At 37.1% G+C, this 27,716-nt stretch overlaps 1 protein-coding gene across 1 annotated transcript; it reads right to left on the bottom strand.

Annotated features, from left to right (window-relative positions):
* Window positions 1–194: 194 nt before the first annotated feature.
* LOC127839704 (anaphase-promoting complex subunit 2-like) lies at window positions 195–27,608 on the bottom strand. Its single transcript, XM_052368088.1, is given in 18 exon segments — window positions 195–474; window positions 2,099–2,230; window positions 2,760–2,857; window positions 5,122–5,221; window positions 5,893–6,024; window positions 6,600–6,713; window positions 7,999–8,085; window positions 8,087–8,169; window positions 9,904–10,076; window positions 11,948–12,065; window positions 12,312–12,431; window positions 12,747–12,909; window positions 14,417–14,549; window positions 15,024–15,132; window positions 17,016–17,188; window positions 18,545–18,648; window positions 19,120–19,317; window positions 27,464–27,608. Coding segments are annotated over 18 exon segments (2,325 nt in total). The 5' UTR covers window positions 27,545–27,608; the 3' UTR covers window positions 195–267.
* Window positions 27,609–27,716: the final 108 nt, after the last annotated feature.

Here is a 27,716-nt window from a genome sequence, read left to right as displayed (position 1 = left end):
ATTGCAAGTATAGAAAGTAAATAAAGTAGAAAACAGTCAATTTTTGAAGTTCATATTATTATCTAGTAAGCTAGAATATTTTCAGATGAAACCTGTTTTCAAACATCTATGTTTTCTGTAGAAGCAAAAGTATGGTTTTAAAAACTAATTCTACGCCTTATTTACAAGACAAATTATAACAAAATCATTCAAACTTTCATTTACTAATCATTTATTTTCATGAAACAGCAACGCTGAAATAAACCTAATGACATTGACAATCAAAAATCACGAAGGCTTAGGAAGTCTGTATGATCCGCCAGAATACAGTAAACATTGGTCCTTGACTTTCTTGTCGAGGAAATGGTTTAGTTCCTCTAGTGTGATCTCTCCTGAAGTACCTTGCATGGCGAACATGCGCAGTACGCTGTGTATTCTTTCCAAGGGAAGCGACTCTAGGTTGGAAAGCATACCCACGATGTAGGTCCAGAACACCTTGAAAAGAGTATGACATACATGTATTTAATGTACAATATATGTTAGAATTAAGACTCTGGGAAGCTAAATTCCGGACAGACAAGACTAAATGTACATTTTTGATCTGGACAGACAAGACTAAATGTACATTTTTTATCCGGACTGACAAGACTAAATGTACATTTTTGATCTGGACAGACAAGACTAAATGTACATTTTTGATCTGGACAGACAAGACTAAATGTACATTTTTGATCTGGACAGACAAGACTAAATGTACATTTTTGATCTGGACAGACAAGACTAAATGTACATTTTTGATCTGGACAGACAAGACTAAATGTACATTTTTTATCCGGACAGACAAGACTAAATGTACATTTTTGATCCACACAGACAAGACTTAATGTACATTTTTTATCCGGACTGACAAGACTAAATGTACATTTTTTATCCGGACAGACAAGACTAAATGTACATTTTTGATCCACACAGACAAGACTTAATGTACATTTTTTAATCTGGACAGACAAGACTAAATGTACATTTTTGATCCGGACAGACAAGACTAAATGTACATTTTTGATCCACACAGACAAAACTAAATGTACATTTTTGATCCGAACAGACAAGACTAAATGTACATTTTTTATCCGGACAGACAAGACTTAATGTATATTTTTGATCGGACCAACAAGACTTAATGTACATTTTTGATCCGGACAGACAAGACTAAATGTACATTTTTGACAAGAAATACACATTATTGTATTTTTGTGAAGTAGATCTATCTTGAGTGCACAGCAAATGTTCCATTTGGACATCCTTTCAATAAGACTTGTTAGTTGGATTACTGCAGATAGTGCGCTATACAGCAGACTGAGACAACAGTGCTAATTCCAGAGAAAAATGCAACAGACAAGTAGGCAATGGTTGAGTGTTGCATCACCTGCAATTCCTGAGTTTTAGCACCTGTTTGTTACAAGACCAAGGGTCCGCTCTTACTTTTATAGTTATGCCCACCACATTGTTGAAATTCATGTTGAAAATATCCAAACTAAAATATGGAGGTCGGAACGTTCAGGTGTCATTTGATTAGTTAAACAAGAGATGTGTTTGTCAGAAACACAATGCCCCCTATTGCACCGCTTGAAATAAAATTTCAATATATCATTTGGCAGGTTTAGAAATGATCTCACTTTAAAAGCTTATTAGTTCCCTTGGATTTATTTTTTTAAATTTTGACCTTGAAGGATGACCTTGACCTTTCACCACTAAAAATGTGCAGCTTCATGAGATACACATGCATGCCAAATATCAAGCAGCTATTTTCAATATTGCAAAAGTAATTGCAAAACTTAAATGCAAGGTGTAAGTTTTGGGACAGAATGACAGACAGACAGATAGGCCAAAAGCAATATACCCCGATCATTCGATCCGGGCACATAAACAACACCATATATCTAGCACCAATATTTTATGAGTAATGTGCAACACAAAAAAGGCAAGGGCCGAAAATTGAATGGGCAAAAGCAAGGACGTGAAAAGGGCAAACTCATAAGCCCCCAGCCCCCAATAAACAGGTGGCATAAAAAGACCAATCATCAAAAATGTACTATATCCTGAATCTATCTGCTACTACCTGCAGCTCCTCCTCTTTTTGTGCATGAGCAGACGCCATGGCAGACTCCGCCTCCTCGTCCTCCCCAATCACAATATCATGACTCCGACCCTTGTGTTCCTCCACCAAGAGGAACGTGTCTGTCTGCTCCTCCTATCCAACAGTAGACAGATATTTATCATCACAACAAATATTGCAATACCACAAAACCAAGCATCCAATATTTTAACACTTTACTTTATCCTTTTTCGCTCCTCCTACCAAACCAGAAGATACTGAGTTAACTTGTTATATAATTAAAAGAAATATGGCCCTGCCACAAAACCAAGCATTCAACATTATACCCTTTTATTTACTTTATTTCATCTAACTATGATATCCGTTCGAGGTCTGCATTTAAACAATACACACAATTTCACTGCAATACCTCGACCCAGAATACTTTTACCTATGTTTAACGATATATATTTGCTCTATCCATATAGATAAAGGAGTGGAAACAGTTTTTCTAAGGTAAGTTACAGTGACCTTTATCTTGCCCCACTTGCCCCAAATGCATTTCCAATCAAGATTCACATGTAAGTCAACTACATACAAATATCAGGTCAAAACACATGTACAGAAATGCTCAATGCCATAACATGCAAAAACATTTTTTTATAAACATTCAATAACTCCTTACTTTAAGAAGACCCTGGCTTTGCCAAAATGCTATTTTACGGCGCAATGCAGTTGCTGGGACTTGAAGTGCTGAACTCAACTCATCAATTGTCCAGCGCTCTACAATAAAATTTAATTACATTTACTGTAACAACACAATTAACAATAATGGTAATGAAGCTCTTATTGGAGTTCTAATCTAAGTAAATCAATTGTCCAAACTTGACCTGGTCACCAAGTTTTTAAAGCATGTGACCCAGATTCCAAATTGTGTATAGAAAGTGTCCAGACGAGCATTCTTAAAAACCAAGTTTTATCTAAATGCAGTTATAAATGTCTCACCAACAATGATAACAAAGTTTTTCAAAGATTTTACTTGGTAACCTAATTTTTAAACACACCTGACCCAGATTGGGTCTTAGCTTAGAAAGTTTTCAGATAAGCATTCTGAAAAAGCTTCATCAAAAGGGGATAAAAAATGTGGCATCTTGTGTGATAACGAGCTAAAAGTTGCCAACAAACGACGCATGACAACCATTGTCAGAAATATAATGCTATTTTAACATATGACATGATAATGGGACCTACCCTGTTTTTCATACTGCATGATAATAAGACCTACCCTGTTTTTCATACTGCATGATAATAAGACCTACCCTGTTTTTCATACTGCATGATAATGGGACCTACCCTGTTTTTCATACTGCATGATAATGGGACCTACCCTGTTTTTCATACTGCATGATAATGGGACCTACCCTGTTTTTCATACTGCATGATAATGGGACCTACCCTGTTTTTCATACTGCATGATAATAAGACCTACCCTGTTTTTCATACTGCATGATAATGGGACCTACCCTGTTTTTCATACTGCATGATAATGGGACCTACCCTGTTTTTCATACTGCATGATAATGGGACCTACCCTGTTTTTCATACTGCATGATAATGGGACCTACCCTGTTTTTCATACTGCATGATAATGGGACCTACCCTGTTTTTCATACTGCATGATAATGGGACCTACCCTGTTTTTCATACTGCATGATAATGGGACCTACCCTGTTTTTCATACTGCATGATAATGGGACCTACCCTGTTTTTCATACTGCATGATAATGGGACCTACCCTGTTTTTCATACTGCATGATAATGGGACCTACCCTGTTTTTCATACTGCATGATAATGGGACCTACCCTGTTTTTCATACTGCATGATAATGGGACCTACCCTGTTTTTCATACTGCATGATAATGGGACCTACCCTGTTTTTCATACTGCATGATAATGGGACCTACCCTGTTTTTCATACTGCATGATAATGGGACCTACCCTGTTTTTCATACTCCATGATAATGGGACCTACCCTGTTTTTCATACTGCATGATAATGGGACCTACCCTGTTTTTCATACTGCATGATAATGGGACCTACCCTGATTTTCATACTGCATGATAATGGGACCTACCCTGTTTTTCATACTGCATGATAATGGGACCTACCCTGTTTTTCATACTGCATGATAATGGGACCTACCCTGTTTTTCATACTGCATGATAATGGGACCTACCCTGTTTTTCATACTGCATGATAATGGGACCTACCCTGTTTTTCATACTGCATGATAATGGGACCTACCCTGTTTTTCATACTGCATGATAATGGGACCTACCCTGTTTTTCATACTGCATGATAATGGGACCTACCCTGTTTTTCATACTGCATGATAATGGGACCTACCCTGTTTTTCATACTCCATGATAATGGGACCTACCCTGTTTTTCATACTCCATGATAATGGGACCTACCCTGTTTTTCATACTGCATGATAATGGGACCTACCCTGTTTTTCATACTGCATGATAATGGGACCTACCCTGATTTTCATACTGCATGATTATGGGACCTACCCTGTTTTTCATACTGCATGATCATCTGACCTACCTTGTTTTTCGTACTGCATGATAATGGGACCTACCCTGTTTTTCATACTGCATGATAATGTACCTACCCTGTTTTTCATACTGCATGATAATGGGACATACCCTGTTTTCCATACTGCATGATAATGGATCCTACATTGTTTTTCATACTGCATGATAATGTACCTACCCTGTTTTTCATACTGCATGATATTGGGACATACCCTGTTTTTCATACTGCATGATAATGGAACCTAACTTGTTTTCATACTGCATGATAATGTACCTACCCTGTTTTTCATACTGTATGATATTGGGACATAACCTGTTTTTCATACTGCATGATAATGTACCTACCCTGTTTATCATACTGTATGATAAAGGGACCTACCCTGTTTTTCATACTGCATGATAATGTACCTACCCTGTTTTTCATACTGTATGATAAAGGGACCTACCCTGTTTTTCATACTGCATGATGATGGCAGCATGTACCGGGGACACACTGAAGGTCAGAGTGCGGTCCTTCAGCTCCACGTCAATGTTAACCAGGCCTGTTCAAACACAGCAGCATGGTAAACTTAGCCTCATTCTGTTAAACGGGGCTAAATGCATGTGTGTTAAATGTCGTCCCAAACTAGTCTGTGCAATCTGCACAGGCTAATCATAGACCAATCTTTCAGTATTTATGAATTTTGGAAGGAAATCTCTTTTTAACCAAAATCCAGTGTAACAGGAAAATGTTGTCTCTGATTACCCTGTGTGCACTGCTTATTTGGGTTCAACACCTTGGAACACACGAGCATTTAGCCCTGTTTTACCAGAACGAGGCTCAAATACACTGTTGATGTTTTATAAAAAAGTCCCTTTAATAAAACTTTTTTTGTTAATAAAAGGGTCCTAGTCTCTCATCATTGTAAGAGTTTCAGCTACACCTTTAGTTATGTTCAAATACAGTTGGAAACAGTGAGCACTGCACTTTTTTTCTAACGTAAGTACATACTTTCAAACTTCTGTATGTCACAAAATTGTGTGTGTGTGTCCTGACTGCAACTTTATTAATAAAGAATTTTCTAGCCTGCCACAAATCAGCGCACCATATGTCTCTTACTACAATAACATATTCAAGGCCACGCTAAAAGGTCAAAGGTCAAAGGTCTTAAGATGACATTATTAAGTTAAATAGGGGCATTACACAGCTGTTATACTTATATATAATATACTTATACAAAACTCAGTCCCAAACAATTGTCATCATCAGGGCATGTGTTTAGTTTTTTGCAGTCGGGAAGCTGCACCTTCTCCTCTCTGAACGCAGGCCAGAACTGGGCCGACAGGATCATTGCATTCACCTCCACATCCTGTATGCATTAAATGAGACAGGTCATGTGAAAACAGGCTTAATGCCAATTGCTCAGGCTGGTCAAATTTAAGCAATTTTGTGCTTGCTTACAAACTAACCATGTGAGCATTAAAGTACTGGTGTCTTTTCGCTGGTGTTGTATGAGCCAGGGACATACGAAAATTGGTCTTATGTCAAATGCCGCCAACAAAGCTCCAGACTTGCCTGTGCAATCACCAAGGCTGGTCCGGGGGCTTCCCTGTTTGCTAACAAGACCACAAAATCTTACCTGATTTTATTGCAGACAAGGTAGCTTCTTATCTGCGCAGTATTGTATGGCACTTCCCAAGCAGCATTGGGCATAAGACACATTTTCGCATGATGCCGCTAATAATGATATCAGAGCAAGGACCAAAATATTTCAATGCAAACTGCAAAAACAATCAACAACATAGAAATTTGTGTATTTTGTAAACAAGCACACAATATCTCAAATATAGGCACAAAATACCTTCAATTTAGGCATACAAATATAAAAGTGTAAATATTTTAGAAAGTAATTTTGATATTCCATGAATGTGACCCTTACAGTACCTGCTCCTCGCCCTTCTGTTTTCGCTCATCTGAGATGCGCGTGTTGACCCGCTTCGAGTCGGTCACGTCCTTCAACATTACCTCACAGAAATGCAGCTCGTCCCCAAACCGTAACTGAAAACAACAAGAGCACTGCATAACGGGTGCCAACGCTCGGCTGCGGGTGCATTTTTGAATAAATGAAAGCTTGTCAGAATTTTTTCTTTTTTTTAGAGGTCACAGTGACCTTGACCTTTGACCAATTGACCAAAAAATGGGTGTGGCATGTAGAACTCATCAAGGTGCATCTTCATATGAAGTTTCAAAATTGTAGGTGGAAGCACTTTGATTTTATAGCAAAATGTCAAAGTTTTAGCACGATTCCGGCGGACGGCGAATAGCTGACAGCGGTCGGCAGACGACACGATGAGCTGGCTTTGACAATACCTCGAGTTTTCTCCGAAAACAGCCGAGCTAAAAATGGGGCTTACAGTAAACTGATCTGAATATCATTCAAGAACTTGGTGGAGACATTGTTGAAAAAAATCTTAGCAAGTTTCAATATGACCCGGCAAAAAAATGTGACTTCTGGTTTCACCATAATAGACATATACGTAAAGCTGGCCTGTCCCCCATTTGCAATGTCATTCTTCAGACAAGAGCTGCTTGTGATATCCGCTTACAATTTAATTAGCAAATTTCATGATGATCTGGAAAAGAAACTGAACCATGCCGAAATATCATCAGGACAAATGTTTTGACCAAGTTTCATGAAGATTGGGCAACAAATGTAATGTCTAGAGTATTGACAAGGTCACTGTTGATGATTGATGACTGACAACAAATGAAAGACAGAAGGCAATCACAAAAGATGACAGTGAGCAGACTTTGCCCACCTTTTCTTTCTAGAGTAAATGTCTGTCATATTTTTCCCTGCAACATGCTGACAAAAAAGAATAGCTGCTCATAAGTTTGACTTTAATGCGCTTTAAAAGCAGATAGTGTTTTGTAAAGTTAACTTGCTTATTCTGTAAAAAAAACCACTCTTCTCCGGAGACATTTGATATAATTTTCAAACGCCATAAATCTATGATTGAGTAACATGCAAATAAATGAACTCTAAAAAAATGATGCTCATAATGTATATGAGCCTTGGTCTATAAAAATTGGCCTTTATGCATGATCCACGAGTTTCATCCCAGATTAACCTGTGCAGTCTGCACAGGCTAGTCATGTACGCCACTTTTCACTTAAACTGGATTTTCAATAATAAAAGACTTCCTTCAAACCAAAAACACCATATAAAAGCCTGAAATGTCGTACCTGCTTGGCCTGTGCAGACTTCACAGGCTAATCTGGCACGACACTTTAGGCACATGCATTAAGCCCAGTTTTTCCAGAACAAGGCCCATAAACGCACCTTGAGGAGCTCCAGGTAGCGTATTTCCTTCTCGATGTCATAGTTGAAGTTGGTCAGTATGCGGTCTGCCAACAGCGTGCGGTACTCAGTTTACAAACAGCTCCTTGCTGCCATAGATGTTCACCAGCATGCTGATGATGTCCGACGCACGACGACTCTTGGAAGCTGTAGCTGAAAGAGGGACAACAATATGTGATATTTGATCCGAGAGAACTGGGCTTAATGAGTGTGAGCAAATTGTGACGAAAATATATGATCTCTGCACTGAGAAAATGGGGCTTGATGCATGACTGTAAAGTGTGGCAAAAATGTATGAGCCATGCCATCTGAAAAGTGCATGTTCGTAAAGTGTGATCCCAGAATTGTCTGTGAAGTCAGCACATGCTAACCCACAGGTACATGTACTTGAAAAATGTGTCTAGTCCTTATATATATATATATATATATATAATAAGATATAAGGACCCAAATATTTTCCAAGTACCTGTGGGATAACCCAGGACCACATTTTCCACTTTTTTGGTATTTTTGTTTAAAGAAAGTTTCTTTTCAGCCAAAATCAAGTTTAGTCCAGAAGTGTCGTCCCTGCTTTAGCCTGTGCATTAAGCCCCATTTTCCCACAGCCAGACGTATATGTTGATTGCAGCGTTTTTTATGGAACATCGCTGTGCCATTCAGGACAAAATCAATTTATTTAATGTTTTGACACAGAAAAGAGTAAAAACTTAAAAAATACTATGAAAACATAAATCTGTAAACACAGCTGTTCACAGCCTGTAAAATATTCACTGAAACTGGGATCAACGGAGATTTTTAAGCATTTGTCAAATCATCTCTGACAAAGAAATTATGAGTGCCAAATTTCAAATTTTAAATTCAATAATTTAAAAAAGGGTATTTAGTTGAGAATTATTAACAAACTTCCCTTAAAATAAAATGTTTTTATGGAAAGCTTTACAATGGGAATATACTTATGCAGGAATGTTTAAACACATTTAAATTAAGATGACATTTTGTGTTTTGTCATAATTATTATCCCATATGCCTCAGTAAAAACTACATTAACAAGAAACATATTAATATCTTTGTACTTATTTGACAATTTAAGAAAACAGAAAAATAAACTTAATTCATAAAGCATTATCATTCATTAATATGCACAAAGGTTTTTATTTACCAGACCAAGGGCTCTCCCTGCATATAACTTTTTTTTGCAAATTTTTCGCAATAAAGTCAGAATTTCTAATGTTTTCTCTAATTTGTTGTGTTTTATGAAAAACATCTGTAGTCACATGGAAATGTCATCAGCCAATATGCTCATTGTAGCTATCGGCCGATTTTGTGAATGGCAAATTTAGCCCTGCTGATCCAGTTTACTGATAATAAAGACATCTCATCTGGGTCAGGGCCTCAAGTGCTACATAAACATCAAAACATATAATTATCTTTGAACTTTTTTCTCAATTATAGTAAACAAAAACAAGAGATCTGTTTGTCAGAAACACAACGCCCCCAAATGCGCCGCTTTGATTTTTTTTTTTGACCTTTGACCTTGAAGGATGACCTTGACCTTTCACCACTCAAAATGTGCAGCTCCATGAGATACACATGCATGCCAAATATCAAGTTGCTATGTTCAATATTTCAAAAGTTATCGCAAAACTTTAAACAAGGTTTAAGTTTTGGAACAGAATGACGGAATGACAGACAGACAGGGCAAAAACAATATGCCCCTGATCATCCGATACGGGGGCATAAAAACTAAATTCAAGTAGCCTTAAAACTGTACAAAGTGGGAGGGTAAAAATGGTTGTGAGAAACCCTTGGGTTAAGTTTGACAGGGCATCATAGGATCACGCTACTTTCAACACACAAATGTCTTCAATGATAATAAAGACACCTCACCTGGGTCAGCGTCGACCGGGTCCGGTACCCACTTCCTCCAGTCGTCCCCCTCCTCCTCCTGGCCGGTTCCCGTTTCGCTTGGGGGCTGGCCCTTCACCAGCTCCTCTAGGAGTTCATTGCTGCCGTCGTCCGTAAGATTGGTCACGATGCAGCGAACCGTGTCCTCACGCGACCTGTGAGAGCCATGATTTACAAATACAAATTGTTTTAAACAATTATACATTTATACAAAATTTACAGGTTCGAATGGGATTGAAATAAAAGATAATGTCTTGCAAAGTTCTTCTCCCTTTACAATTACAGTTGGATGTTTTCAGATGAACATACTTGAGCTATGATTGTGAATATGATACTAGTATATTTTAAGACGGAAATTAAACCATTTACAAAACAAGCGTGCCAAACTGTCACAAGATACGCCCGTTCGAAGGTTTTGGACACCATTCTAAATGCTTGAAATGAACTAAGTGCCCTAGTGACCTAGTTTTTGACCAAGCATGACCCATATATAAACTTGACCTAGATATCATTTAGACACAACTGCTGACCAAATTTGGTGAAGATCGGATGAAAACTACTTCAATTATAGAGAGGACACCATGCTAAATACTTGAAATGCACTAAGTGACCCCATGACCTAGTTTTTGACCTGGCATGACCCATATTCGAACTTGACCTAGATATTGTCTAGATACAACTTCTGACCAAATTTGTTGAAGATGGGATGAAAACTACCTCAATAAGAGAGCAGAAACCATGCAAAATGCTTGAAATGCACTAAGTGACCTAGTGACCTAGTTTTTGACCCGGTATTACCCATATTTAAACTTGACCTAGATATCATTTAGACACAACTTCTGACAAAAATTGGTGAAGATCAGATGAAAACTACTTCAAATAGAGAGCGGACACAATGCTTAATCCTTGAAATGCACTAAGTGACCCCGTGACCTAGTTTTTGACCTGGCATGACCTATGTTCCAACTTGATCTAGATAATGTCTAGATACAACTTCTGACCAAATTTGGTGAAGATCGGATGAAAACTACTTCAATTAGAGAGGGGACACCATGCTAAATGCTTGAAATGCACCAAGTGACATTGTGACAAAGTTTTAGACCCGGCATGACCCATATTTGAACTTGACCTAGATATCATTTAGACACAACTTCTGACCAAATTTGGTGAAGATTGGATAAAAACTACATCTACTTTAATTAGAAATCGGACACCATGCTAAATCATTGAAATGCACTAAGTGACCCTGTGACTTAGTTTTTGACCGAGCATGACGCATATTCAAACTTGACCTAGATGTTGTCTATCTACAACTTCTGACCAAGTTTGGTAAAGATCGGATGAAAACTATTTGAATTATAGAGCAAACACTGCTGTGTAGGCCGCTGCCCACCCGCCCGCCAAGGGTGAAACTACAATACGTCCCATTCTTTTTAAACGGGTGCATAAAAATTGAAGACGTAAGATATCTTTGGATTTTAAAGAAAGTTTGGAAGAAAAAAACATCCAATCAACTTGCATTAAACCCAAAGGCACCTATCAAATACTGCTTATAAGAGGTCCAGGGTTCAATCCCCAGTGAAGGAGAGTTCTTTAAATCTACCTCGAAGAAACCAAGTTATGGTTCTACCCAGGAAACAAAAACAAGAGCATTTCAATTAGCCTTTGAGGTTTGATGCATTCAAGCATAAAGAAATATGTTTACACTAATTAATGCTAAAGATGATCTCAAAATGAGCCCAATATAAACAAGAGTTTCGCAATCGGAAACATATGCCCCCAAACCAGTGCTTTGAACTAGTGACCATAGTGACCCCAATTTAAATAGGGGTCATCTACTGTCCAAGGCCAATGCACATGTGAAGTATCAAGCCAAACGTTTAACTCGCTGATGAGTTATTGATAGGAAACGAACTGGTCTACCGACAGACAGACAGACGGACCGAAATCCAGCAAAACAGTATACTAGTACCTCGTAGGAAGAGGGGGTATATAATCCTATGAATATATTCATCGTCCAACGCACCTGAGGTATTTCCGTACAGGATCGCAAACAAGCTCCAAGATAACTCCTGCTGGATCTAGCGCCCTTAGAGCTCGGATGGCAGATATGTATGCAGTCAGAATGTCTGCAGTGTTTACACCTGAAGCAAACAATACTTAAATTATGTTTTTTATAGTCTAGCTGAATAACACACTTGTATTCTAGAATTTCACTACTTTCACTTATAATTTTCAGCCATTTTGGGGGGTTTCCACAGCATGGTTTAATCACTTTAAGTCATTATAAACTAAAAATTAAGAAAATTAAGATTAGTTTTTAAAATTAACATAATTATGTGGAATTAAGATTTGAGCAAGAGTGGGTAACAAAAATCAGCAATACGCACCAGGATGCAGTAGTCGAGTTTCCAAGGCAGACTTGAGACTAGACACAAGGTGGCCGCGTACACTCGTCTTCTCTAAGCACGTCTTCAGGTCCTGGACTGCAGGCTCAGATTCTGGATATTCTGGAATTTATTTTAGAGTTTTGCTGATTTGCAATAAGCAATGCTTGACCAATATTTTGATGAAAAAAAAGAAAAACAACAACATTTGACCAAATATAAGGAACAAACGTATTACCACATTTGACCAATATCTTTTCAAATTCTGAATGTGTTAATTATTGCTACATTATTATTGTTACCTGGAAATAAAATAACCTTGTTATACAAAATTATTTCCTGAATTTCTGTTTTAAATAGGACAGAATCAACAATACTTTTAGTTTTTATTATATCATGATTCATGGAAAATTGTAGTAATAATAAGTGAATATCTACCAATGATGATGTTAAACAGCTGTCCAATCTGTATGCTGGCGTAGATTTCCCACAGAAAGTGCAGTAGTCTCCCTTTGAAACCCTCAATACAGTCACTGCGAATGTTGCTGTGGTTACGTGTGTACACCAGTCTAAGCCAGGCCAGCACCTTGTTTTCCAGCCACTAAAGGTGATAACCAGTCAAATATAATACCTTTACAAGACAAGTCCTGGCACTGTATTGGTGATCCCCCAAACCATAACCCTACATGTCGAAATGTAGCAAGTTGTAATAACAACTAGTATGTTACAGACAGTCTCACTTGAAGAGGAATAGCTTTAGCAATGTTTAATGTAGGATCATAAAAACTGCACATACAGAACTTCAAGGAAAAATGCATAAATACAGACAGACGCACATCCAAACAAACATAGTACATGTAACATCCATGGTGAATCCAGTATACCCTTTCTACTTTAGTGCTAGATGATTATACCAACGTAATAATCAGAAATGAAATCTGTTCAGCATTTCTGAAGACTGGTTAATATCTCAATAAAATTTACAAACAAGATGTGTTTGTGAAACACTATGTCCCCCCTTTATATTTGACCTTAGACCTTGAAGGATGACCTTGACCTTTCACCACTCAAAATGTGCAGCTCCATGTGGTACACATGCATGCCAAATATCAAGTTGCTTTCTTCAATATTGCAAAAGTGATGGCCAATGTTAAAGTTTGACGCAAACAAACCAAAAAACAAACCAACCAACAGACAGGAGAAAAACAAAATGTCACCAAGTATAGACTGGGGACATAAAAAAGAACAGCACCAATTTTTATCAACTGTAACAAAAAGACTGGTTTTAAAAATAAAAATGAAGTCCACTGAAACTGAAACATTTTTTCCAAAATCAATTCTGCATCAGTCTGAAAATACACTGTTTTTGATGAACGCACACGCCTCTCTCAATGATGAACGTCACACCATTTTAAGGTGAAGTTAAAAGATGCTAGAATGGTTGGTCAAAAAGGGTGTTACATGACGTCCTTGAGCAAAAACTGTTCACTTATCCAAGGCTGTATTACATTAATGGGCTGTAACATTGTGTTGATGCCTAACAGAATGGTACAAAATTTATGTACATGTAGTTCACCTTACATGTATGGACAAATTGACTGACTAGAAAATCACTGTATGACTCACGCATTAATGGACACTTGTGGATGTATAGAAAAATGGCCTGACATGGTTATCACTAAATGCCTCCCACATTAATAAATGCTGGTCGGAGAAAGGAGAAAAGTCACCATGTGAAATCTTTTAGCCTTCATTGAAGTGAATTTTGAAGTTAATGAGGTCCTTCTGCACCTGAGGCTGCATTAAGTGTGGACCCGGAGTGTGTCGCAGCACTCCTACTTAATGAACTTAATAGAATGGGATGAATTTTGGATTATACGTGTAGCTGCTATTTCCAGCTATTTTGTTGTTACTGAAAGATTTTTAATTTTGGTGTGTTTGTGTGTTGTGAAGCTGGAGTACCCCGAGGACACACTCACCTGTCAGGTATTGTGACCAACAACAAATTCACATGCTTCCGAGAACCAGGATTGAACCCAGGTCGCCTAGGTGGAAAGCGCGTGTACCAACCACTGCGCTAACCATTGAGCACCGTAAGCCTTCTTTACCTGCTCAAGTGTAGTGAGGAAGGCAGTCTCAAAGTTGCCCTTGCAGGTTTTCTCCACATGTTGCTGGATCTGCTCATGGATAAGGTTGGTGATGGAGGTGCCGGACAGCTGCTCCAACATGCCGATCTCGTCACTGGAAAATGAACAATATAAAATGAGCACTTAAAAAATCTGGGAAAAATAGGCTTAATGTATGTGTGTAAAGTGTTGTCCCAAGTAGGCCTGTGCAGTTTGCACAGGCTAAACAGGGACAACACTAAACTATTTAGTTTAAGCTCCCACATGCATATGCAAAGTGTTTCATCCCTGAAAAACATGCACATTGCAAGAAAGATACATACAAAAATCTGTACCTTAAATCAATATTTCAACATGCCTAGCTGATCTATGTCATGAAATGCGATGTAAGACACAGAAGGTGGTGTCTGCATATCATTAACTTGGTTGGTAATAGAAGTGAGAAAGAGTTTCTGAAATATGCCTCTCAAATCAATGGCAAACTAGAAAATGCACAATTCATTTGATGAACTGTTAAAAATGCAGAATGAAAAACATGTGATTATCTTTATTTTACACAGTTCTGTACACTTTGTAATAAAAATCGTACAGTTTTGAGTTGACATCATTGAAGCGTTGCTGTATGACTTCAAACTGGCTCTCTGATTTCTCCCATTCACCACCGGAGCATTGACTGGTATCCCCGTCCTCCTCTAAATCTGCATGTGAAACAGCACAGAATATGTATTTTACCACATCAGTCTTCGGGAATACAGGGCTAAATAAAGGGAATACAGGGCTAAATAAAAGGAATACAGGGCTAAATTAAGGGAATACAGGGCTATATACAGGGGATACATGTACATGGCTATAGAAAGGGAAAAGAGAGGTAAATAAAGGAAATACAGGGCTAAATAAAGGGAATACTGGGTGAAATAAAGGGAATACTGGGCAAATAAAGAGAATACTGGGCTAAATAAAGGGAATACAGGGCTAAATAAAGAGAATACTGGGCTAAATAAAGGCAATAGAGAGCTAAATAAAGGGAATACAGGGCTAAATAAAGGGAATACTGGGCTAAATGAAGGGAATACATGGCTTAATAAAGGGAATACAGAGCTAAATGAAGGGAATACATGGCTTAATAAAGGGAATACAGAGCTAAATAAAGGGAATACAGGGCTAAATAAAGGGAATACATGGCTTAATAAAGGGAATACAGAGCTAAATAAAGAGAATACAGAGCTAAATAAAGGGAATACAGAGCTAAATGAAGGGAATACATGGCTTAATAAAGGGAATACAGAGCTAAATAAAGGGAATACAGGGCTAAATAAAGGGAATACAGAGCTAAATAAAGGGAATACAGGGCTAAATAAAGGGAAGTCTCTTCTGAACGTAAATCATCTGATTATGCAATTCTTAAAGAGATTTCGCTTCATATGTACATGTATTTTTTATTAATTTGGTCAATTATACATATCGGTGAATACATTGTACACAATACAATTTTCAACTATTACATTAAATATGAAAAAGCATTGAAACTTAAAAATACATCCTTACATACCATAACTTATCTGATAAGAGTTTAGGCAGACCTTAAAGTTGCTTAAAGATATTAATGTCAATGATTCACATATTCATGCCACAACATATATACAGGGGTGTGATTTTGGAAAGATCTGATGGGAGGAAAATACCTATGAACCTGGCGGGTTTCACAAAAAAAATTACTGATCCAGAAATATTAGAACTATTTGTAAAGAAGCATTTTCATTAAAAAGGTAGACCTAGGCTGAAAAGCAGAAAAATCACACCAATAAATTAGTAAATGTTGACCTCTGGAGAATTCACACCTGTAAATTACGTAAATATTGACCTCTGGAGAAAGCACACTTGTGAATTACGTAAATATTGACCTCTGGAGAAATCACATCTGTAAATTATGTAAATATTGACCTCTGGAGAAATCACACCTATTAATTACATAAATATTGACCTCTGGAGAAATCACACCTGTAAATTACATAAATATTGACCTCTGGAGAAATCCATCCTGTAAATTACGTAAATATTGACCTCTGGAGAAATCAACCTGTAAATTACGTAAATATTGACCTCTGGAGAAATCACATCTGTAAATTATGTAAATATTGACCTCTGGAGAAATCACACCTGTAAATTACGTAAATATTGACCTCTGAAGAAATCACATCTGTAAATTATGTAAATATTGACCTCTGGAGAAATCACATCTGTAAATTATGTAAATATTGACCTCTGGAGAAATCACATCTGTAAATTATGTAAATATTGACCTCTGGAGAAATCACATCTGTAAATTATGTAAATATTGACCTCTGGAGAAATCACACCTGTAAATTACGTAAATATTGACCTCTGGAGAAATCACACCTGTAAATTACATAAATATTGACCTCTGGAGAAATCACACCTGTAAATTACGTAAATATTGACCTCTGGAGAAATCACACCTGTAAATTACATAAATATTGACCTCTGGAGAAATCACACCTGTAAATTACGTAAATATTGACCTCTGGAGAAATCACACCCCTGAAAAAGTTGACCTCTATACCTGCTGCCTTGATGCCATTTTTCTGATGAAAGACATGGAAGAACTGGGTGTAGAACTGGTCGATGCACTTTCTGAATGCCTTTGTGGCCTGAGTGAAAATAACAGCCTTGATCAGTATCCGCACCACCTCTGCCACCGTGGAAACGCCGCAAAATGCCAGCATGGAGTAATTCCTTAAACATATGAGTCTTGTTCTGAGAAAACTGGGCTTAATGCATGTGCGTAAAGTGTCGTCCCAGATTAGCCTGTGCAGTCTGCACAGGCTAATCAGGGATGACACTTTCCGCTTTTATGGTATTTTTAGTTTCAAGGAAGTCCCTCCTTACCGAAAAGCAAGTTTAGGCGGAAAGTGTCATCCCTGATTAGCCTGTGCGGACTGCACATGCTAATGTGGGAAGACACTTTACGCACATGCATTATGCCCAGTTTTCTCAGAACGAGACTCAAATAATTATGGATATATATGTTCCTTTATACTTGTGATGTACGCACTGATTAACAATTACCAATTCATCATTATTTAACAGATTAATTACATTTATGGGCTGTTTAAAAAGCTGAGCTATCAAATTTGGCCTTTCACATATGGAAGTTTAATGGAATTAACCACATATATTTTAGTGTTAATATTAAATGTAAGATTGTAGATGCCAACAATAAAAGCCAACCTAATAGAATATATTTGAGCTGTGCTCTTTAAAAAGGGGGTTAAATGCATGTGGGTGAAGTGTCGTTCCAGATTAGCTTGTGCAGTGTGCACAGGCTAATCAGGGACAACACTTTCTGCCTAAACTGGATTTTTGTCACGAAGAGTATTTCTTGAAATACGATCACACTTCAGAGTATTTTTGCAAATGAAAAAACAAACAATCATGGTATTCACTAAGAGAAATTTGAGAGTGATTTAGGATCAGTTAAATTCACAAGATTTTCAAAATTTGTAGCCATGGGAGTAACAAAACTTCCAATATCAAAGTCTTAGAATTGAGACAGCCAAAAAGATTCCCCTGAGAGCAAATTGCATTTTACATCTGAAAAGTGATCTTAATGCACACTCATGTAAAACATAAGTGAAGATTTTCCTTAGCATAGTTATGAATACTATGGACAATACCATGCAGAGGTGTCCATTGTCCCAAATATGAAATCTGGAAAATAAGGCACTGGTCTGGGGCTGCAGGTCATAACAGAGCCCCCCCCGCCCCAAGCCCTTTCTTATTGTACTGTTTCATAGCCTTTCTAGTTGCATTTTCAGGTAAAAACAATTAGTTTATGTCCATGCCATTCGCTAGCCTATCAGAACTCCAAGAATTAAAAAACAGGCAAAATCTGTACCAAGGGCATATTTCGGGAATATTTGATCCAAAATGACCGCGTACTCAAACTAATAGGCCCCCCCCCCCTTAAAAAAAACTTATTGGATTTAGATTGAGCTCAAACTGGACTGTTAAAATCCGGATTTCCAGAATTATGCATACAATTGAAACTCCTGCCATGTCAATGTCTCCCACCACCACACTAACTCAGACCTGTTGGGTTCTCTTGGCAGTTGCTCCAGCGTGGCCAGTGCTGGCCTGTACTGCTGCACAATAGAGTGGAGGTAGTCCACAGCACGAACCAGGCACTGCACATTCTGAAAATAGATACACAATCAAGAACATTGCTGGGCAATACATGTATGTCTTTTAAGCAAATCATCATGAAAAAATGTCCTTTACAATAATAATGAATATGGTCACTGTATATTTAGTTAGTTTATCAACTTTTTAACTTGTCCTTTCATCAAAATCTCTGGACCTTATTTTCAGGACTGTACAATTATCAATCTTTTGTCTGGAGAAAAGAGATTTGTTAAAGAAGGAAAAGTAATTTGACGTACATTTCAGATTGAAGGATATATAATTATGTTGTGTGTGTAACATGCACATCCAAACGGAATATAAATATTTAATAGTGTTAATAACAACAATAGTTAAAATGTTTGAGGCTGTAACACAATCACCTTTAAAAATTCAAAAGTGTGGATATTTTATCCAATTAGACATTTACTGTAACATATTTTGACTTGTCATAAGTTCTTATCTCTTGGAACTATTAATTTAACCTCTTCTACAGCAACATCATTAGACTGGTCCACATTTAAAGAGTCAAAGAACTTCCAGAATGTTGGTGCAACTCTTTCTCTGAAGTCTCTCTGGGTTTCTTCAAAGAACCAGTCTTCCAGTAAGTTCACCAGTCCACTGTGGCACAGTGTATTGATTGCAACTGTAAACTGAGCCTCACTAATACATGCTCTTTCTTCCTGAAATCAAGAGCATTTTTTTATCAATAATATGTATGTTTTATAAATATATATTATTTAACTATCCACTTATATAGTGTTAAAAGTGCTGACAAAAATACCATGATAATCTAAATTAATTTTACACTATTTATATGATTTATAATTATAACAAATGATGGGGATATATGTTCAATAAGTAGTTGGCAGGAGAGTATAGCACAACAAGGGACAAAATTGTAACAAAACCAGGTTTTCAATATAAAAAAAAGTCTGATAAAGGGCTTGTTTCAAAATCAATCTATTTTTAGTTGTGGCGACCTTGACCTTGAAAATATCTATGTAATTCTTTCGCGTGACACACTGTACATTGATGGTGAACAAATGTGCCAAATGATTTTAAAATCTGACAATCAATGACATAGTTATGGCCCGGACAAGCTCATTTATGGCCATTTTTGACCTTTGAACTCAAAGTGTGACCTTGACCTTGGAGATATCGACGTAATTCTTTCGCCCAACACACCGTCCAATGATGGTGAACAAATGTGCCAAATGATTTAACAAGAGGGCCATGATGGCCCTGAATCGCTCACCTGACTCATTAAGATCAGATGAAAACTATGACCTCTATTGTCTACACAATGTTTTTCTATGATTTGACCTAGTGACCTAGTTCCTGACTCTAGATGACCCAAATACAATCCCAATCCAGATTTCATCAAGATAAACATTCTGACCACAGTTCATAAATATTGGATGAAAACTGTGACCTCTATTGTCAACACAAGGTTTTTCTATTTATTTGACCTAGATTTTTACCCCAGATGACCCAAATACAATCCCACCCAGATTTCATCAAGAATTCTGACCAAATTTCAAAAAGGTTGGATGAAAACTGTGATCTCTAATGTCTACACAAGGTTTTTCTATTATTTGACCTAGTGACCTAGTTTTTGACCCGGGATGACCCAAATAAAATCCCAACCCAGATTTCATCAAGATAAACATTCTGACCAAATTTCATAAAGATTGGATGAAAACTGTGACCTCTATTGTCTACAGAAGGTTGTTCTATTATTTGACCTAGTGACCTTGTTTTTGACCCCAGATGACCCAAACCGGATTTCATCAAGATAAACATTTTGACCAAATTTTATCAAGATTGGATGCAAACTGTGACCTCTACTGTCTACACAAACAAATTGTTGACGGACGGACGCACGGACACACGCAGGCACGCACAACGGACGCCGGACATCACACGATCACATAAGCTCACCGTGTCACTTCATGACAGGTGACCTAAAAATATGTGTCGGAGATAAACATGAACAGTTGTGGTTAAAATCCCATAGAAACAAGGGCTGTTTGTAAAACATGCATGCCCCCCTATATGGGCTATAAGTTGTAGTAGAAGCCATTGTGTGAATACGTTTTTTTGTCACTGTGAATGGTGGTGGTGGTGGTGGTGGTGGTTGTATGTAGTAGTAGTAGTAGTAGTAGTAGTAGTAGTAGTAGTAGTAGTAGTAGTAGTAGTAATAGTAGTTGTAGTAGTAGTAGTAGTAGTAGTAGTAGTAGTAGAATAGTAGTAGTAGTAGTAGTAGAAGTAGTAGTAGTAGTAGTAGTAGTAGTAGTAGTAGTAGTAGTAGTAGTAGAAGTAGTAGTAGTAGTAGTAGTAGTAGTAGTAGTAGTAGTAGTGGTAGTAGTAGTAGTAGTAGTAGTTGTAGTAGTAGTAGTGGTAAAAGTAGTAGTAGTAGTGGCAGTAGTAGTAGAAGTGGTGGTGGTGGTGGTGGTGGTGGTGGTGGTGGTGGTGGTAGTAGTAGTAGTACTAGTAGTAGTAGTACTAGTAGTAGTAGTAGTAGTAGTAGTAGTAGTAGTAGTAGTAGTCGTAGTAGTAGTCGTAGTAGTAGTAGTTGTAGTAGTAGTAGAAGTAGTAGTAGTAGTAGTAGAAGTAGTAGTAGTAGTAGTAGTAGAAGTAGCAGTAGCAGTAGCAGAAGCAGTAGCAGCATTACAAGACCAATACTTAAGAATGATCAAATGGGAAAAGGTAACCTAGCACTAGCAGTAAATATGGGGCTCATTTACAGGTCAGATTTGGAATCTCTGCTGTAAAATGAGATTTTGAATGAATAAAAGGGAGGCAAATCTGTAATAAAAAGAACATGCATAAACCGTAGTTGTTTCCCTTGTTTGAACCATGCTAAATCCTTACAAGTTTGGAAAGAATTGGATGAAAAATTTGGACTTCATTGCATAAACACCATTTTCTCAATTCAAGGGGAGGTAATTCTGTACTTCATGGACCAATAATGCTCATTTTTTGTAGGGTTCGTGTCCTCATTGATATAAAGACACTGTGCAAATTTGGAAAGGATCGGACAAAAATGTGGAAGATTTTTGAAAGTTTTCACAAAATAGGCAAAAACGAATAAACATGCAAAGTTCAACGAGCTCCTGCGGCCATGTTTTTTTTTTACAAATCAAATTTCTTTGAACAACTTTTTCAGGGGAGCCTTCAAAGGTCATCCCTGTGAAATTTTTTGAAAATCTGATGAGCGGTTTCTGACAAGAAGATTTTTTAAGGTTTTTACCATATATGGTCATGGCGGCCATCTTCGTTATGTGATCAAATTTTTTTTAACAATTCTTTTGTCCCATGACCTAGGGATGCTCTACATGAAATTTAGTTGAAATTGGCTCAATGGTTTAGTAGAAGAAGATGTTTACAAATTGTTTACAGACAGACAGACAGACAGACAGACGGACGGACGGACGCCGGACGGTGAGTGATCACAATAGCTCACCCCGAGCAATCGCTCAGGTGAGCTAAAAATCTGAAATCAATTACATAGTTATGGCCGGGACAAGCTCATTTTTGGCCATTTTTGACCTTTGAACTCAAAGTTTGACCTTGACCTTGGAGATATTGACGTAATTCTTTTGCGCGACACACCGTCCAATGATGGTGAACAAATGTGCCAAATGATTCTAAAAATCTGACGATGAACGACATAGTTATGGCCCGGACAAGCTTGTTCCGCCCGCCAGCCAGCCCGCCCGCATTCGCCAATCTAATAACCAGTTTTTTCCTTCGGAAAACCTGGTTAATAAAATTATTGCACATTTATAAATTGGTTTTTAAATCAATATTATAAATGACAAACAAACATAACATATATGTCTCTTAATTTTCAGACACTACTTTTTGAATATTTTTGTATCTTAATTTCCGCCAAGAAAAAAATAATATTTTTAAGTGTCTGAAAACGTACGTAATTACGTAACTTAAGTAATTACGGTATATATAATCTTAATTGATAAAACTGTTGTAATTTACTACATTAATATATATCCCGCTGTGATTCACAAATATACAGTATTATTGATTCACACATATCCGGCAATATATTATGATATCAGTGGGAGGAAACACCCAATAATCCCTGCACAAATATCAGTGACATAAACTGGAATTGGTACGAGAGGACCATCACCCATGTATACCTGGTTAAGGCCACACTATAGTAATTCCAATCCTTATGTGTTTTATGTAAACCTCAAACTTATGGCCCTGAGTTCAAGGTACACCATTGTTTTACCACCTTACCAAGTTTTTGGACACATGTGACATACATGTATTCAAACTTTGCTTATATGTAGATATTGTCAATATATCCATATATAAAATTCTGAATTTTCATTATTAAGATTAGTAATAATTGAGACCTCTAGAGGTGTTACAAGTTTTTTAACAAGAGCACCGCATATATATATATATTTTTTGTATATAAGAGGTCACAGTGACCTTGACCTTTACCCTAGTGACCCAAAAATGGGTGTGGCGTGTAGAACTCATCACGGTACAGTAGTCTTCGAAATTAGCACACGCCCGATCGCCCGTGGAGAGTTAAATTACTGCCGGGCACATACACAAATTCACGTTTGTGGCCCGCCAGGCATGTAAATTATTGAAGCCAATTGACAGTTTATAAAAAAAATCGTAAGCGGTTCTTGATATTTGCAGATCTATTTTTCAATTTTGCGAACAAACACCTTGCCATAAGTTGTAAAACAATGAAATTCAATTGGTTTAACAACACACACCTGCTTGCACACGTCATCGTTATTGTTTTTGACCGATGCAGTTCGGTCACATTCGGTTCTTATCGACGGTTCCTCTAGACATTAATCGAGAAGATGCTTTTTGAATCGATCATTTCAATCAAGTAATACGCTTCCGTTTTTGTCAATGTAAACAAATGTCATTGTCTACATAGAGGCAGTATCTTAGGTATGTTGATGGGGCTAAGCCCGATAAAGCACTTCCAAAATAGAAAATTGACAATGATTTAGAGAAAAAGGAAGCGAAGAAATGGTACGATGACACCAGAGAACGCTCTTTTCAAGAGCACTGGTGTAACGATCGACCGTCTTAATTCTAGTGATTGATTAGCTGTAATTGTATTCACTACTATTGAAACAAATGTTCTGCTTTACTATGTGTAGCATGTAAGTGTTAAAATGTTGTGATTTGTTATAATTTTGGTTAAAAAAGTTTGGGCATGTAAAAAATATGTTGGGCATGTAAAAATTCTTAAGTAACTGGCCCGACTGGCATGTAACTTTTCAAAGCTAATTTCGAAGACTGGTCTTATTTATAAGACGCGCAAAGAATTTAGAGATACTTTTTATATGGGCTAAATTCTTTGGAACGTCTTATCGGGGAAAAGTCCATTATGTGTTGGACACCAGAAAGTTTAAATTTTCATCAATTTGCTTAAAATTGCAAAATAACATTACCAACTCATAATGTTTTTGTTCAGAAGTCCATTTTTATCTCAAATATCTTCGAATTGAAGTTGGAAAGGCATAAATTCTTCAATTAAACTTCTGCTTAAATCGCAAAACAATCACTGACCTGTCGCCATGTCATGAAACTGATTTAAATATGAACCAATCAGAAGAAGGCATTACGTGTAACGTGCACGCGTAATTTTATTTAACATGAGCTTTTAACAATGACTTTTACCTAAGTAGATCTAGTATGCTCATCTTTGTCCATTAAATAAGCATATGTTCAAAAACAGAAATGGTGCAGTTTCTATTCACTCTTGTAAGTTTCAGCAACTTTTTATGCGTGTCTTTTTCGCACCTCTGTCTGTGTTGTTTTATGTACTTATACATTCTACGTTACATTGGAGGGTATACTGTACGATCTGTATCACTTATATTTATGAACCCTATAAAAATAAAAGATGTTATTTATTTAAGAACTTTTTAATTGTCACTTTAGAAAAAAACAATGCTTAATTAATCAAGAAAAGTATAACAACATCGGTTTACTATATAATGCTCTGCACCACAACAGACGAAAGCAAACTGTATTTTACGCCATTTATTCTTCCACATGCTTTACATCGAGGCTGTGTTATCGATTTATATCTACACAGAGAGCTAATTGAGAGATATTGAAAATTTGAATAGTGGTTGGATTTAAATTGCTCAGGCGTGCAAAATTCAAAGTGTCATTACATAGTTTTTACGGAACATTATCGAGAAATGAATTATCTACACAGGTATGTAAATATTATTGCAATACGTTGATATTAAGTGTCTGATATCGGGGATTGAATGACAAAGAAGGAAAACTGTCCAACATACATGCCATAAGTCCCGGATTGTCCGGGATTGTCCCGGAAATGAAGGACATGTACCACAGTCCCGGAAATCTGTCAAATGTCCCGGATTTTACAAAATCCATATATACATGTACCTTATCTTAGACTTAACTGCACCTCAAATCACTGTGTTCCCACTTATCCGCAACGTCTCCACGGCAATGCCTACCCGAATAGGTGACTACTACGCTACGTGTCAAAATCGATCAATTAACAGGGTCCTGTTATCATATCGATTGTCTCACGTTCGAAGTCAAACCGAAAAGTCGGCATTGTTTTATGTGGTTGTTAATTGGCTTTAAAATACTAATTTTATGGCAGTTTGTTGGCGCACACTTTGAATGAGTAACAACACTCATAAATTGCAGTAAGATCATGCAGATGACGAGTGGCGTAATTTTCATAAGTGTGTGATTTAATGGCAGTTTGTTGAATTAATTACGCACAACTGTAAATGTTTCGTTCGATTCTCAAATGAGCATTATTCAATTTGTAATCCAAAACACGCTCCGAATTTTAATGCTTACACGACATTAACAATTTAAAGCGTCAAATAAACAGTGCTTTATCCTTTGTCTCCATAAAAAGCGCGCGAAAATTATGCAGTCATGTAGAACGTCGCATGGAAAGTGTTGGTATATTTTGTGTTGTATAAAAACATGAACATCACGTCAGGCGATTTACGCGTGTTCTGTGGAAAAAACCCGCCCTGATTGGACGTTACTTCATCACATCTTTAAATAGCAGTCGTTGAAATTCAGATTTAAATCTACAAGCAATTCGGGCTAGTACTATGGGAATTTGAACAAGCCCAAGTCAGATTTTACTAGCCCAAACATTTTTGTTAAAAATGCAGATAAACATAACATAAAACATCAAAAGATGCATTCATTTATTCAATCTTTAGAATACAATACAAATCTCTTATTAATTTCATCCTCATCCAAGTTAGCTTCCTCGTCATCTGAGCCAGCCTCTTTCGGATCCTGAAATAAGAAGAAATTTATTTCACACACGGATTTCAATCAAATCACAATTATAAATATATACATAAAGTTTAGGTAAAAAATTAGCAGAAATGTATCCCATATATCCATGTGAAAGAGAGAGCAAACTGACCACCAGAAAAAATATAAGCAATTAAGTGCCAGGTTATTCTACAAAAAGCCAGTTGACAAATGCGTTAATCACAGTTACCACAGATTCGCATTCCTCAAAACCACCAGAAAATATATAAGCAATTATAAGTGCCAGGTTATTCTACAAAAAGCCAGTTGACAAATGCGTCAATCACAGTTACCTCAGATTCGCATTCCTCAACGACGTACTTGAAAGAGAACTGTTCGGCCATTACTCTCTGTGTCCCGAACCCAACGCAAAACCTTTATTTTTTATAATAGTAATCCGGGAACCACAAAACCATGCGCTTTATGCGCAGTAATCCAATTATCAGCTGATTGCCCAGCACGTGTGCGCAGTGTGTTAAAACATAAACGGCTGTTGATTTAGCCTAAGCGGCTAAAAACTTTGTTTACAAATATTGAAAATGAAAGTGGAACTCATTTTCTGTTTAATGAATTGTACAAGCACGTCGGGCTTGTAATATTGGATTTCCTACAAGCCCGAAAGAAAAAATACTAGTTTTTTGCTGTCGGACTAGTGCGAATTTCGACGACTGAAATAGTAACAATTGCACTACAAAGTTTTTATGCAGCCGCGGATACGCCCACGCATTTCCTGCAGATATGTGACATGGACACAAAAGCTATTTGGTGCTCTTTTTCAACACAAAAAACACGTGGCTTGTATCTAGTAACGGAAGATGAAATGTTTAATTTGACGTTCATAGATCTTGTGTATTTCGGGCAGTCTTTCAAACTTAGCAATTTACGATGTGAAAAAAAATGCGCATCAAAAATGCATATATGTCTATATATATAGCTTTATGTATACATATCCTGGAAAATCGACAAAAGTCCCGGAAAATTTAGCTCAATGTCCCGGAATAGGTCTGACAATTTATGGCATGTATGCTGTCCAACATTGTTTGAATGCTTCAGCCGTTGTACGCTCCAAATATTTAATATTACCAATATAAAAAGTAGCTTAATATTTGAGAGCGTCGACAAGTTGGACTACACAGTGCAGCTATATATGAAATAACAAAGTTGTAGATGGAAGAACTTTGATTTTAGAGCTAATGTTAAGGTTTTAGCATGACGCGGACGGCGGACGACAAGACGAGCTGGCTAAGACAATACCTCGGGTTTTTTCCGAAATCCGCCAAGCTAAAAAGTGATTTCGCCAGGTGACCTTGTTTTGTGAAGGTTTAGCTTGGTACGGATGAAAATTCTGAGCAAGTTTTATTAAGATTGAGTGTAATGTGTGGAAAACATTTAATCAAATAACGAACATGAACATGAAGACAACCTTCCACAAAAAAGTGAAATATTTGCGGTATGTTGTAGTTTATGTAAAAAACATACATCGTTCCTCCAGGGACTCAATAAATTCTCAGCAGTTTTCAAGGCGATGTTTTGTTCCTCCATGGAGGCCGCCATTTGCATCAATGACCGAAGTATCGAATCGTACACGAATATTTTATGTTGAAATTACTAAATTGAATAGTATACTCCAATTTATAAATTTAAAAACACATTTAAATAAAATTCTATACATAATGGGGTTTTAGTTATCAATATAATAGAATTGTGTTCGCTAAAAATGTATTATTAATAA

This window comes from Dreissena polymorpha, chromosome 7 (assembly GCF_020536995.1).
Source record: "Dreissena polymorpha isolate Duluth1 chromosome 7, UMN_Dpol_1.0, whole genome shotgun sequence".
In the NCBI taxonomy this organism is placed as follows: domain Eukaryota; kingdom Metazoa; phylum Mollusca; class Bivalvia; order Myida; family Dreissenidae; genus Dreissena; species Dreissena polymorpha.
This window is presented reverse-complemented; position numbering and strand designations above follow the sequence as displayed.